Source organism: Lithobates pipiens, unplaced genomic scaffold, assembly GCF_037356315.1.
Source record: "Lithobates pipiens isolate NorthernLeopardFrog02 unplaced genomic scaffold, aLitPip1_a1.2 Scaffold_23, whole genome shotgun sequence".
Lineage (NCBI taxonomy): Eukaryota > Metazoa > Chordata > Amphibia > Anura > Ranidae > Lithobates > Lithobates pipiens.
Genome location: NW_027507785.1, coordinates 56,199,904 through 56,214,537, shown reverse-complemented (window position 1 = coordinate 56,214,537; position 14,634 = coordinate 56,199,904). Strand labels below are relative to the sequence as shown.

The following is a 14,634-nucleotide window of genomic DNA, read 5'->3' as shown; positions in this document are numbered from 1 at the left end:
CGCGCAATTTTCAAAGTGTGACAGCGCTGAAAGCTGGCCTGGGCAGGAAGGGGGTGTAAGTGCCCGTATTGAGGTGGTTAAAGTTTATGAATGAGCCATACTGGGACAATGGGACAGAATCCCTTACCTCTCTGAAATCTGTCTGTTCAATGTAGACTGTTGAAGAGAAAGGAACCGTGTGGAAACCCTTCGACTCATCAGCCGGGAAGTTTGGAACAGAGACATCAAATGCCTTTTGGGGGAAAGAGAAAGGGCTTAGCTTTATTGGAATTCAAATCCTAATGAATCTCTGCATTCAGCCTACTGAGAGCTTACCTTCTCTGCTGGGAAGTTGGCAATTGTGACTTTTAGAGGCTCCAACACAGCCATTACCCGGGGGGCTGTGTCGTTCAGCACCTCTCTGACACAGGCCTCTAGTAAATGTGGTTCCATCGTTGTCTGAGCAACAGTCACGCCAACCTAGCCGAAAACAAATTTACAATGAGGAAAGATCTGGAAGCAGCTTGAGAAACGAGAATGCGTAAAATAAACCTTAAAATTGAAGCTATTAAAAAAAAAAAACACAATCTGCTCTGCTGCTGGCTCGCTTATGGGTTATTCAGCCTAGCTTACATAATCTGCCCCTTGATAAAAAACAGTCTGCTGTGTGAACAAACCGTACTACAAAAGCAACTAGAACAGAACAGTCAAATATTTTGAAGTTCCACAAACAAAGCAACCCTAATAGCTGTAAAAAGAACATGAAATGCAATGAAGGTCCATGAACACTGGATGAGCCTGGAAATCATTGCTAAGGTGCATTATGTTAGCAGTTTAAATACATTGGGCTGAATTAAAGAGTGGTGCAAGAAGCAGCTTGCACTGATCTTCTAAACAAAAAAAGGAGCAGAACTGCTTCTAACCAAAGGGGCATGAGCCCCTTTTTTAATTAGGAGTGATCATTTCTCTGTTAGGCAGCCCAGAGAACTGCATGTTTCAATCCCTCTGCCCATCCTTATCCCTCAGGTCAGCTCATAGCTGGAGCAAAAAGGGTTGTTAACCCTGCAGGCTCTGCTCGTGTAGGGTAATCACTGCAAAAGCAGAGTTGGATATGAACTGTCTGACTGCTCACATCCTGTATGACCAGGTCAAACCTGGCAGGAATCTGCAGCAGTTTTCTATAGGAAAAAAGGTCAAACCAGTAAGGTGTATTTATATTGCTAGCAAACAAATACTAGTTTGACCTTCTTCCTTCAAAAACAGAAAATAAAAAAACGTGATATTTTGACTTCTGGCACTATCAATAAGTCTACTGTATCTTCACAGATCTATTGGGACGCAAAGGCTTATATGAGAGGTCTGTTTATTTCACAAATATCTAGAATAAAGAAAAGTCTAAGGCTTGGGAAGATACAGTGACGGAAGAGGTCTTAAAGGCTGAACTTCAATATATAGGGAACCCTACTAAAGAAACACAGCAGATATGGATACAAAAACATATTCCAGTATCTCTTGAGAAAAAGCAGAGCAGAAACTTTTTTCTTCGGTAACCCCTATATATATATATATATATATATATATATATATATATATATATATATATATATATATATATATATATATATATATATAAGCTAGGACATATGATTTTCTGTACAATGTGCAGAAAAGACAGACTTTTGTATCCATTTGGACCTGTCCGCAGGAGAAATCCAATTTGTTTGCTAGCAATATAGATACTCCTCTAGAATAAGTAGTATATGTAGAATGGTATTGTCTTTTATATTGAGCTTGTTTCAAATAATTTATTTTATCTTTAAATGGGTCTCCTGCGGGCAAATAATGGACAGAGACAATTGTTTCAGTGAAGTAAACATGGCTTGTCTTTTTACTGGGTCACCAAGCCCCCTAATATTCCAAGATACTAATACTGGCTTTAGAGCTGACATATTGCTCCTATATTAGGTTTTTAGGGAGTTTGCCAGTAAAGGATGGAAGGGTCGGAGCACACCCTACATACGGCCTCTCTCACATCCACATCAGACTGACATTGAATCTTGAAGCAGATCGGCTACAGCAGCAACAGTCACTTTAATGTGGCACATGCCACTCCAGACTGTTTCCTGAAGCGCAATTAATTCTCCGACTTAGGCTAATTTGCTAAGCACTTGTGTTGACCGCCTTTGGACTTGGCAAACTGATTCCATTGCAAATCATTTTAAAGTTTTTCATAGATCACCTGAAATCAGGTGCATTACTTCCTTCTGACCTGCTTCAAGCTTGTTTTGCATTACCCTCGACTTGCATATATGAGAATGCAAAACCTGACTGATGTGAACTAAAGCCTGTCAATACAGATTCTGAAGGATTTAACTGAATAAAGAACAATTTCCATTATCCAATCATTTGGTCAAAGCTGCTCAGTTTGTATCGGCACCCCTTACCTACATAGGTAGGTTTTTGTAAAGGAACTATGCCTTTAAGACTAAATATTCTTGCACAAGTCCAGCTACTACTGGTTCTCTTTAGGATGTCTGCTGGTACCATTATTACATTATTAAAATGGTCCTGAGTGCCTGGCCACCTACTATATGCAAGTCTTGGCCTTTCAGCCAACTTTGAGTTTTGACATGTACTCCAGATCACATCATTCAAAGAATGTATCTGCTTTTTCATCAGTAGGTGACAAAAATGATTTTTAGAAACTTAACGGAAACCCAAAGTATTGTTCAAAATAATGTCTAAGAATTCCTTAAATCAAGACTATATACAATTACCTACAACTGATCATAAAAAAACGTTATGGCAGTAAACAGCAGTCCATACCCTGGCACAGAAATTGTTGATTGCTTCGGCTGGGAATCCTCTTCGTCTCAGAGCTGTCAGTGTGAAAAGACGGGGGTCATCCCAGTCCCTACATCAGAAGTGTAATTTCAGGGGTTTATTGGTCTTCTACATAAAAAGGAAGGCAAAAGCCCTCATCTGTCATGTCTCACCTACCTGACGGCCCCGGTCTCCACCAGTTTGATGATCTTTCTTTTGGATACCACGGTATAGTGCAAGTTCAGCCGTCCATATTCCCACTGCACAGGGCAGTAGACGTCCAGCGCATTACAGAGCCAGAAGTAGGACGATCGCCTATGTAAAAATTTGGGAGGTGATTTGTATGAACAATAAAAAGGCCCCGAGTCATCAAGCTGCAATGGCATTTAAGGCATACTGAATGGACAGTATACTAATCAAGCATGCCCTAAGCATACTTTAAAGCAGGTACCTAGTTTTAGCATGTATCTACTGCCCACCACCTAGTTTCTCCTTCCCCCCCTAAGCTTCTGGGACCCGTCACAGGTCCTAGGAGGCTGCGGGATCATTTACACAGTGCAGCGCAGCTTGTGAACGTGCAAGTGGGAAGCTGGATGTAAAGCTGCAGGAGTCACAGCTGGCTTTCCTTAGTAAACATGCCAGCACCAGAGACCTGAAAACCGGCTAAGAAACGACCTGGGTGAGGACAGCGCAGCATCCTTCGACAGGTTAACCACTTCAATACAGAGCCATTTCACCCCCCCCCCCCCCTCCTGCCCAGGCCATTTTCAGCTTTTTTTGAATGACAATTACGCGGTCATGCAACACTGTACCCAAATTCATTTTTTTTATAATTTTCTTCATCACACAAATGGCTTTTTGGTAGTATTTAATCACGGCCAGGTTTTTTTTTTTTTTTACAAAAAATTAAAAACGAAAAATGTGAAAAAATATTTAGTTTGTCGGTAAATTTTGTAAATCTAAATATTTTTTTTCCTCCTTCACTGATGAGGTGGAACTAATTAGGTGGCTCTAATATGCCGCATTTATGGGCACTGATGGGTCTTTACTGTCATTTGGGCCCTGATAATCAGTGCCCTGATCACCTGTCCTGTGTCCCCTGTGAGAACATGTCGATACTAGGCCCTCTTTGCCACACACTTTGTCAGTGTGAGGCAAGAAGAGGAAAGTACCGACACATCCGTATTTACATGTGACCGATTTTGTCCAATCGCAGCCGGTCACATGTAAAAGCAGAAGTGTTGCTACTCGGCTCAGAGTTAAAGAGCCGCTGTAGTGTCACAGTTTGCTGCCTATCACAGGATGGTGCGGAAGTGACGTTGTTGCGTACTGCGCATGCGCGATGCGTTCCAAACGCTCGCACCGTGCGTTCCAACATAGTTTCGGCAATACAGTTCAGCGAAACCATCACATAATGTTACGGAAGTGATGTTACACACAACACAAACACGGGCCACGTTGTTGCGTACTGCGCATGCGCGATGCGTTCCAAACGCTTGCGCCGTGCGTTCCAACATAGTTTCGGCAATACAGTTCAGCGAAACCATCACATAATGTTACGGAAGTGAAGTTACACACAACACAAACACTGGGCCGTTCGTTACAACACTAATACTTCCCTTGTTACCTAGTAGGTTTTGCATTGCTGGGACTTGTAGTGCCTATCCTGAGCTACATGCTTCAATGTTCAGTGTCCTCATCCCTATCCCCATGCTTCAATGTTCAGTGTCCTCATCCCTATCCCCGAGCTTCAATGTTCAGTGTCCTCATCCCTATCCCCGAGCTTCAATGTTCAGTGTCCTCATCCTTATCCCCGAGCTTCAATGTTCAGTGTCCTCATCCCTATCCCCCTGCTTCAATGTTCAGTGTCCATCCTTATCCCTGTGCTTCAATGTTCAGTGTCCTCATCCCTATCCGCAAGCTTCAATGTTCAGTGTCCTAATCCTTATCCCCATGCTTCGATGTTCAGAGTCCTCATCGAAGCAGGGGGATAAGGATGAGGACACTGAACATTGAAGCTCGCGGATAGGGATGAGGACACTGAACATTGAAGCAGGGGGATAGGGATGAGGACACTGAACATTGAAGCTCGGGGATAAGGATGAGGACCCTGAACATTGAAGCAGGGGGATAAGGATGAGGACACTGAACATTGAAGCTCGCGGATAGGGATGAGGACACTGAACATTGAAGCAGGGGGATAGGGATGAGGACACTGAACATTGAAGCTCAGGGATAAGGATGAGGACACTGAACATTGAAGCACAGGGATAAGGATGAGGACACTGAACATTTAAAGCTTGCGGATAGGGATGAGGACACTGAACATTGAAGCACAGGGATAAGGATGAGGACACTGAACATTGAAGCTCGCGGATAGGGATGAGGACACTGAACATTGAAGCATGGGGATAGGGATGAGGACACTGAACATTGAAGCACAGGGATAAGGATGAGGACACTGAACATTGAAGCTCGCGGATAGGGATGAGGACACTGAACATTGAAGCACGGGGATAAGGATGGACACTGAACATTGAAGCTCGGGGATAAGGATGAGGACACTGAACATTGAAGCACGGGGATAAGGATGGACACTGAACATTGAAGCATGGGGATAGGGATGAGGACACTGAACATTGAAGCATGTAGCTCAGGATAGGCACTACAAGTCCCAGCAATGCAAAACCTACTAGGTAACAAGGGAAGTATTAGTGTTGTAACGAACACTTCCGTAACATTATGTGATGGTTACGCTGAACTGTATTGCCGAAACTATGTTGGAACGCACGGCGCGAGTGTTTGGAACGCATCGCGCATGCGCAGTACGCAACAACGTGGCCCGTGTTTGTGTTGTGTGTAACATCACTTCCGTAACATTATGTGATGGTTTCGCTGAACTGTATTGCCGAAACTATGTTGGAACGCACGGCGCGAGCGTTTGGAACGCATCGCGCATGCGCAGTACGCAACAACGTCACTTCCGCACCATCCTGTGATAGGCAGCAAACTGTGACACTACATCGCATCACCAGCTCTTTACAGAGATAGGGGTTGCACCATGTCCTAGGAACAGGGTGTATGAGAGCGGCTGTTTTGGGGCGACATCATCCCAGAACAAGAGCCGCACCGATCCTCCGTCATTTGACGGTGGGTGGGCAAGTGGTTAGGTGTCTTATTTATTTGTAGTTGCCGACTTAATTTTTTGTTAGGAGAAGCTCTTTAATTTTAGCATTTTGAATGAAAGGGGGAATGTGTTGGCATTTATTGCTGTCTGCATTCCAGCTGGAGAGACTCACCCCTCTTTGTCCTGACAAACATCATCAGAGGAAGAAAAAAATAAGACTGAAGCTTATTTTTATGACAACAAATCCAACCCACATTTATTCAAGAAAACTTGAGCTGACTGTAAAAGCCAACCAGATTTTAGCTTGTATTTTTTCAGTGCAGGTTAAAAACGACACCTAATTGAGGACTATGGGCAAAGCACCATTCCTTACTCCTTTTAGCTTTCCTAAACAAGTCCATTCATCTGCTGTCAGTTTGAGTACACTCACCGTGCCTGGAACTCTTTGGTGCATAGAGAGTGTGTGATGTGCTCTATGGAATCGCATAGACAGTGCGTATAGTCGTATGTTGGATATATACACCTGCAGGGAAAGAAATAGCCCACCAGTCTTAAGTAGGTGAAAAAGTGGAAATTCATCCCAACAGCTCAATATATTTTTTCTGCCAGCCAAAAGAATGTGTCACTGGCTCACCCAACCTTATGGATTCATATGCAATTTCCATACATTAGACAACTCAGGTGACACCCTAAATGGGCAAATGACAGGTTCCCTTTAAAAGGACTGTTACAGTAATCCTTTTGGTCCAATTCCAATCTTACCCCAAATACATACTCAACCGACATGGATGACCACAACCTGCAGAAATCTTTAAATCAGACGTGGGACCTTCTCCTAAGTGTTTCCTGTGTCAACTGCAGAGGAAAGAAGACTTTGGATAGAGGTTCCCAAGATTCCTGTGGTAACTGGCTTTCAATTCAGGTAAGCATGCATCTGGGCAGGGGAGGTAGGCCTAAAAGGACCTTTGAAAGTAGTTATCTGTTAAACAGAAAATGTGTAAGAGGTGAAATAGAGAAGAAACACGGAGTCTCAGCTCTTTGGAATTCTCACAGGTTGGCTCTGGCGTCCCTTCTTGTCCTGGCATCTATGGGAGAGAGACATCCAGGGGGTTTCAGAGACGCATGTTTACAGAAAGACCTGTGAGCACATCAGCGCTAACCCTGCTTTTTCTGTATACCCCTGGACATACCATTTGTCTCCTGTGCGGTGGTGAGGGGTATATTTTATCCGATAAGCCACGGGATCCATCTTCCCATCTTCCATCACTAGCTTCATTCTCAGCGTGACCTCTCCCTCTGCAAATTTCCCTTTACGCATATCCTGAGGAAAGAGAATACTGGATCAATGATCTTTTAGATGCATGCAGCGTTTGTATGCGTACAAATGTACAGCATTAATACAACCTATTGGTTGCTAGTAAGTAGGAAGCCATTATCAACTAGAGTCTTGATTGCTAGGACTCAGGCTGCCTCTGCCACCTAGAATCCTTGGTTGCTAGGAGGCAAGTACATTTGTACCTTGAATGTACATTTTTATTTTTTCAAGCAGCTGAACGCAGCTTCAGATTCTGTAGCTGTGTGTGGGCCCATATTGAATTGAATTAAAGCTGTGCCCAGAACTGTAAAAAAAAAAAAAAAAAAAAAAAAAAAAAAATGCACTTTTAGGATTTGAATGCTGCAATTAGGCCTCACAGCCGCTTCACTTTCTACTGTAAGAATCAGTGTATTCTTTCAGCTGGTATCACTGGTGGTCCTGGACAGCTGTTGCCACTCCTGTACAAAGCAGACAGGCTAACAAACTGCAGCACTTCACATGTATTTGCACATCCAAAAGTTACGTGCAACTAGCAACCGATGCTTAGACCTGGACACCAACAGATGTGTGGATACATCTGAATAATGGCGGAAAGCTGTGGCTCCTGTCAGCCTGTCTTTGCTTTGTACAAACCGAGCGACTACGGCCAGGAACCAACCTCTTAGCCAAACCGCAAGAATCCACTGGTTCTTGCCACAGGAAACTACCGGCCAGACAAAGTCCGCAGCATGCGATTTGGACAATGAAGGAGAAGCAGCAGGACTTATGAGCTCATCTTCTTGTCACTCTGGTCTCTTCTCAGCATCCTTAGTAGGACATGAGCACTTGAAGCTAGTTGGCATCTTCTGCTGTTTATACCGCCATCCTTTTGAGCTCTGCTGTAAAGGAACTGCAAGATGCAGGTACCTTGTTAAATTCAGGTACTCACGCTGCATGCTTAAAAAGACAAACATTAAAAGAGATTCTAAAAGGCACCATCTTTTTTCTTTTAACAAATATGTTATACTTAAATGCTCTGTGAAATGATTTTGCACCCAGCAACCCCAAAGCTCCTCTTCTGGAGTACCCTGCCAATGGCGCTCCTGGCTCCTCCCCTCTGCCGAGTGCCCCCATAGCAAGCAGCTTTGTCTGGGGGCAATCATGCGTGCTCACTCTCGAGCCCCTGCTTTTTGTTTATATCGCAAAAAATAAAAAATAAACTCAGGAGGTGATCAAATACCACCAAAAGAAAGCTCTCGTTAAGTGCCATATAGAAAAGAATGGCCCGGTCAGGAAGAGGGGTAACTTTCCAGAGCTGCAGTGGTTTAGGTAAAAGACCTTGTACCTTTAGAACCACTTTAAATGACCTGCCTGGAGTTCAGCTTTAACTGCACTGCCCATACTCTAAGGTTTTTCTTTCTTTTACAAAAAAAGGGTTTATTGGCAGCATTCAGAGTACAAAACGTGAAGCAGGCATAATGAAATGGTTACAAAAGGCTGCGACATGAGTGAATATTGGTTACATCAACGGAGTTCACAAGTTAGAATGCGTCATGTCTGTTGGGAAGATATACAATAATAAGGAGAATCGCTAATGCAAAGGTTGCAATAAAAAAACGGAGCTCTCCGTATATAGCCCAGCAGTCAATATGAGGCAACAAGTATTTGAGCATTAACAATGGGGTGGACTGAAAACTGCAATACAAGGGGAAGTAATCAGAAGAGGTACGGAGAGCTGGAAAGGGGAAAAATGAAAAGCAGGAAAGATGGGGAAAGAAATGGTTGGTTCTCTTTTTTATTTGTATTCGGCCCTAAGGATGAGCTCCGGCGTGTTCGCACACCCCACATGCAGCCGCCTGCCAGGAAGTTGGCTCTGCGCTAATCACAGGCAGTGAGGCATGGTCCCAATGTGCGGCTGCAGAGATCGGGAAATGTCTCACTGCCTGTCATTAGCGCAGCGCCGACTTCCTGGCGGGCTCTGCACGTAGTATGTGCGAACACGCCAGATCTCATCCTTATTCAGGCCTCATGCACACTGGAAAAAAAAAAAAATGCTGCTAACAGGTTTTTCTGCATTTTTCTTCTTTCAACCTGCACAAGCAACTCTATGATAGCCTATGTGTCTATGCACATTTGGCCATTTACAGGAAAAAAAATTTCCATCACAAGCGTGTTTTTGAGAGGGGCTATCGGGCAGAAAAAAAAAATGCTCGACATGCCATAATAAATGTGAACATGGCGTTTAGACACATGAAGCATTTAAGTGTACACTTAATTTTGGAGAAAAACGCATCTAAAACATGTGTAGCATATGCTCCATAGAAGCTTTTTTTCTGCTGCCTAGTGTTCATGGACCCATAATATGCTAAAAACTCAGACTACACAAAAGGAGATAATTGTGTTTGATCACTTACAGACCGGAAGCTTTTCCCCCTTAATTCCCCACAAATAGAGCTTTCTTTTCGTGGTATTTGATCACCTCTGCGGTTTTATTTTTTGCGCTATAAACAAAAAAATAAAAAATAAAATTTGCAATAAGCGTATATAAAAGTTAGAGTCTACAAAATAGGGGATTTATGGCATTTTTTTTATTTTACTAGTAATGGCGGTGATATGCGTTTTTTAGCAGGACTACAACATTGCGGCGGACAGATACAACACTTTTTTGGGCCCATTGACATTTATACAGCGATCAGAGCTAAGAAAATAGCCAGATTACTGGCAGGGAAGGGGGTTAACATTAGGGGATGATCAAGGGGTCAAGTGTGTTCCCAATTGTATGGGGGGGCTGGGCTGACAGGAGGAGGGAGGGAGAGGGAGAGAGGGAGATGTTCTTAATCACTAGGAACAGCAGATCTCGCTCTAACTCCTCTGTCAGAACAGGGATCTGTCCATTTACATAGACAGATCCCTGTTCTGGCTCTCGTTGCTGCGATCGGCTGTGGCCAGCGGACATCGCAGCCCCAAGTCATGCGCATCGGGTCCCTCGCCATACAGCGGGTGCACGCCTGCTACTGCTCCTTACAAAAAGGGCAGATGTTAACCCTGGCGATTTGCGGGAACGTGCCATCCTGCCACCATATAACTACAGCGGCTGGTCAGCCAGTGGTTAAAGAGGTGCTTTGGCTCAAACAGGGTATTACATTGTAAAGAAAAAGGAAAAAAAAAAAAAAAGTCTATTCTGCTGAACAATTAATGTTGCTCACCTCAAAGAGAAGAAGAGATTCTTCAACGGGCCGGTCCCTCCAAGGGGATGGGGGTGGGTTGTGGCCTTTAATTTCCTCCACCTTTTGGTGGCAGGCATAGGCGTGTCCCCTGGAAGAAACACAATACTTTATTTAATCTGGAAATTTAACAATGCGAGTTAACATGTTTAAAGCACAACTCCTGGCAAATAAAAATAATTAGCCTTGCAGTGGGGTTGCGCCCGCACTGCAAGGTTTAAAAGGTGTGTTTATTTCCAGGGAAACAATAAAAAGGAAATATACTTACCCGATCCTCCACTCCTCCTTGCAGCGTCTGCATCCCCATGCTCTAGCAGTCTAAGAGCCTAACGTAATGAAGAACTGAGCAGGATCCACAGCCCTGCTCTGGAAGTGATCCTAAGGGACAATCGACCACCAGATCGGGGGGACGTTGCCCGCTGGGACAGCGGAGGATCAGGTAATTAAGACAGTTTCTCATCTCCCCTGGACTAAACAAGCTATTAACCCTTGCAGTGTGGTCACAATTTTTTTTTCTTGGAGTTGGGCTTTAATTACAGAAAGCACAACCCCTATAGTGAGCCAACAGCTTGGTCTCTGGAGCACCGAAATCCTAAGCAGGGAGAACTCCCAAACTGCTTGACTAAAGAACAACCCCCCTTTTCTTTTATGAAGATGAGGAGAGGGGGGGGGGGGGGGGGAGTTTTGTGACAAAATATGGATGAGCGCAAAATCAAATTTACAAGTCCTGAACATCTAAAACCGCAGAAATAAATTTTAAAAAGGTTACCGCATCTCTAGGGGCCAGCAAGGAGATGGGTAGCCCCCATAATGGGCACAGCAAGTGTGAAAACCCATTCGCTCAGCACAGGGATCTCACCAATAGAGCCCTGAGAGATTGAAGAATTTATAGTGTTTAGCTAACCTGAAGTTCAGCTTTAAAAGGGGTTATAAACCCTTCTGGTTTTTCACCTTAATGCATTAAAGGTAAAAAACCTGTCATGCAGCTCCCCCTAGACCCCCCATTTTACTTACCTGAGCCCGGTCTTTATCTCCCTAGGGATGAGCATACCAGCTCTGGCCTTGTCTTGTGTCCTGATTGGATTGCTAGCAGCACAACCATTGCCTCAATCAAATCCAATGACCCGGGGCCGAGTCCTGCTGTCTGCATCAATAGATGCAGAAGCAGGACTCAGGAGCACGCCCGCACGGGTGTCCCCAAGGAGTGCACTCCTCCGATGGGGCACTCGAGGAGGGGCCACAAGCGCCGCTTAAGGACCCCAGAAGAGGAGGATCGGGCCACTTTGCAAAACCAACTGCACAGTGGAGGTATGACTTTTTTTTAAACCCTTTGGAGGCAAGACTATTTTTTAACCTATGGGGCTTGTTGCTCTATTGCCTGTAAAAAACTGCAAATGGAAAAGAAATTCTCTGGATCATGTTCTGTATGATCTCTTCGGTATAATTTGAAATTCGTTATACAAAAATGTGTGAGAGGTGAAATAGAACAGAAACAGGCAGTCTCGGCTCTTTGGAATTCTCACAGGTTGGATCTGGCGTCTCTTCTTGTCCCGGCATCTATGGGGGAGAGACATCCAGGGGGTTTCAGAGACGCTGGAGAACCCAGGATAACATTAAAGCCAACAATCAGCGCTATAGGTCTAGCTACAGGGGTCTCCAACTATGGCACTCCAGTTGTTCAGGAACTACAATTCCCATCATGTGCCTAGTCAGGTCTGTGAATGTCAGTTTTACAATGCCACATGGTACGTGTAGTGCCACAACAGCTGGAGGGCCGTAGTTTGGAGATCACTACATCTAGCATATACATTGTCCTTTGTATAAGCAACATAAACTGCACATATGAATGAGCTCTAACACCTCTGTTTTATTACAAAGCGCTGGCTATTACTTTATGGTAGAAACCAGGAGGAGGATTTAAAGAGCAATTTCACTTTTTTTTTTCTCGCAACAAAACAACTTTCCGCTCTGGGTGAATCTGTGGACGTTTCAGGGATTTTAACAAAAACTTTGTTGCAGATTCCTACCTTTTGTTATTCTGAAGAATAGCGCTTTCTGTCCACGTGAAAAATGAATGTGAAGGTATTACATAATTAACAAATCAGCTGCTACACTTGCAGGGTTCTTTCTAAAAGGAAAGTGGCAGAATCTGCATCCCATTGACTATGATTTCCCTTTGACCGTATTTCACCAAAAAAATGTTTTTTTGCTGCAGATGGCCAAAATCTGACTTGTATCTTGGTGCAGACTTCAGGGAAAATCAGTAAGCCAATCACAGAAGCATAAAATGACATTGGGGGGGGGGGGGGGGGGGGATGGGGTCTGTATACAGAACGCCCCCAGGTTACCAAAAAGGATATGGGGGAGAACTGGAGAAAGTGCAGAGAAGGGCAACAAAACTGATAAGAGGCATGGAGGAGCTCCGCTATGAGGAAAGAGTAGAGGAATTGAATTGACTCTTGAGAAGAGAGGAAAGGGGGGTTATGATATGATATATATATATATGATTATGATATGATCACCATGTACAAATACATAAGGGGTCCATATAGTGAACTTGATGTTGAGTTATTCACTTTACGGTCAGCACAGAGGACAAGGGGGCACTCTAAGTCTACAGGAAGAGATTTCATCTCCAAATACGGAAAGGTTTCTTCACCATAAAATCTGGAATGGACTCCCTGCAGAGGTGGTTCTGGTCGGCTCAGTAGATTGCTTTAAGGCCTGGTTTCTTTCCTAAGTGTACATAATATAACTGGGTACTGACATTTAAAAGGTAAAGTTGATCTGGGCAAAATCCGATTGCCTCTCGGGGGATCAGGAAGGAATTATTCCCCCCGCTGTAGCAAATTGGATCATGCTCTGCTGGGTTTATTTCGCCTTCCTTTGGATCAACTGTGTGCATAGGATTGGGTATATGGGATTGTATGATTTTTTTTTTTTTTTTTTTTTTTTTATGGTTTAACTAGATGGACTTTTGTCTTTTCAACCTGACTATGTAACCATATTGCATTTTATAGAAAATGACAGCAGCTGCAGATTTGAAAAGGAAAGGTCACTTTTATAACATTACAATATGTATATGCTATACTATTTTTTTTTCTTTTTTTGCCCTTGTTTCCCCCCCAAAAAACTGAAGTTACTCTTTAATTCTCCAACATCTACCATCAAAAGCTGGAATATTCTTTTATCAGATCAGGGTGTTATAGGGTTTTGTTTAATAGCATCCTGCATAACCAAAACACCACCATGCAGACAGATTGGCTGTCAGGAAGTTCCCCCCCCCCAATTTTTTGCAGAAAACAAGCTCTGGACAGAGGTGATAAAAGCCGCCAATTGTTATAGTTTTACGGCTATTTTGAGCCTCTCTGTTTTCAGCATCCTGCTACCCAAATAAAGTCTCCCTGATGGACTATTCACCTTTTAATGAGCTCCACCGCCCACTCATACAGCTGGTCGAAGTTATCGGAGGCGTGTGTCACGGCGTAAGGCTTGTATCCTGTCACAGGAAAGACACAGATTAATAAAAGAATACAGCACAATACACAGACCCTTCCTGATCCCTCCAGACAGATATCTTCTCAATAACAGTCCTGAGGGTCTCCTGGCGCCCCCTTCATCATCACTTTGTCACTAAGCAGAGATGGACACAAACAGAAGCGCAGACAGTCCATCAAAATTAAAAATATAAATCATGGCTATGACACAATGCAAACATTGAATATTGCAGAATTAGTTGCTTACTAGTTTCAGAGGATTGGGTGGGATTCCACACTAGTCCCTTTTCTACCGGGATAAGTCTTTCAATGGAGGATTATCAGCCCTGTGCTATATGCGTAATAAAAAAAAAAAAAAAAAAAAAAAAAAGGTACTTAACCGGTTTCTGACCGGCGCATGCCGATGTACGTCGGCAGAATGGCACGGCTGAGCAAATGGGCGTACCTGTACGTCCCTTTGAAATTTACCGCCGTGCCATCGCGTGCATGTCGCCCATGAGCTCCGCAAGTCAGGTCCCGCAGACTATGTCCACGGGGATATCCTCAATCTTCTCACGGAGAGAAGAACTGGGAGATGCCAATGTAAACAAAGCATCTCCCCGTTCTGCCTAGTGGCAGTGTCACTGATCTCTGCTCCCTGTGATCGGGAGCTATGATCAGTGATTGTCACAGATAGCCCACCACACTTAA

At 43.8% G+C, this 14,634-nt stretch overlaps 1 protein-coding gene and 2 non-coding genes across 3 annotated transcripts in view; all 3 read right to left on the bottom strand.

Annotated features, from left to right (window-relative positions):
• Nucleotides 1-14,634, bottom strand: part of QARS1 (glutaminyl-tRNA synthetase 1) — a 149,241-nt gene that overhangs the window by 21,150 nt on the left and 113,457 nt on the right. Inside the window, exons 12-19 of the mRNA XM_077451665.1 lie at nt 13,868-13,946; nt 10,430-10,538; nt 7,120-7,250; nt 6,360-6,452; nt 2,980-3,117; nt 2,806-2,893; nt 316-459; nt 128-232 (exon numbers count right to left, since the gene is read on the bottom strand). Of these exons, the coding sequence (XP_077307791.1) occupies nt 128-232; nt 316-459; nt 2,806-2,893; nt 2,980-3,117; nt 6,360-6,452; nt 7,120-7,250; nt 10,430-10,538; nt 13,868-13,946 (887 nt within the window). The remainder of the gene's footprint in view (nt 1-127; nt 233-315; nt 460-2,805; nt 2,894-2,979; nt 3,118-6,359; nt 6,453-7,119; nt 7,251-10,429; nt 10,539-13,867; nt 13,947-14,634) is intronic.
• LOC143928678 (small nucleolar RNA SNORA14) lies at nt 6,921-7,053 on the bottom strand. The gene has a single exon (XR_013262507.1). It is a non-coding gene; the product is annotated as a small nucleolar RNA SNORA14 (small nucleolar RNA).
• Nucleotides 11,911-12,043, bottom strand: LOC143928680 (small nucleolar RNA SNORA14). The gene has a single exon (XR_013262509.1). It is a non-coding gene; the product is annotated as a small nucleolar RNA SNORA14 (small nucleolar RNA).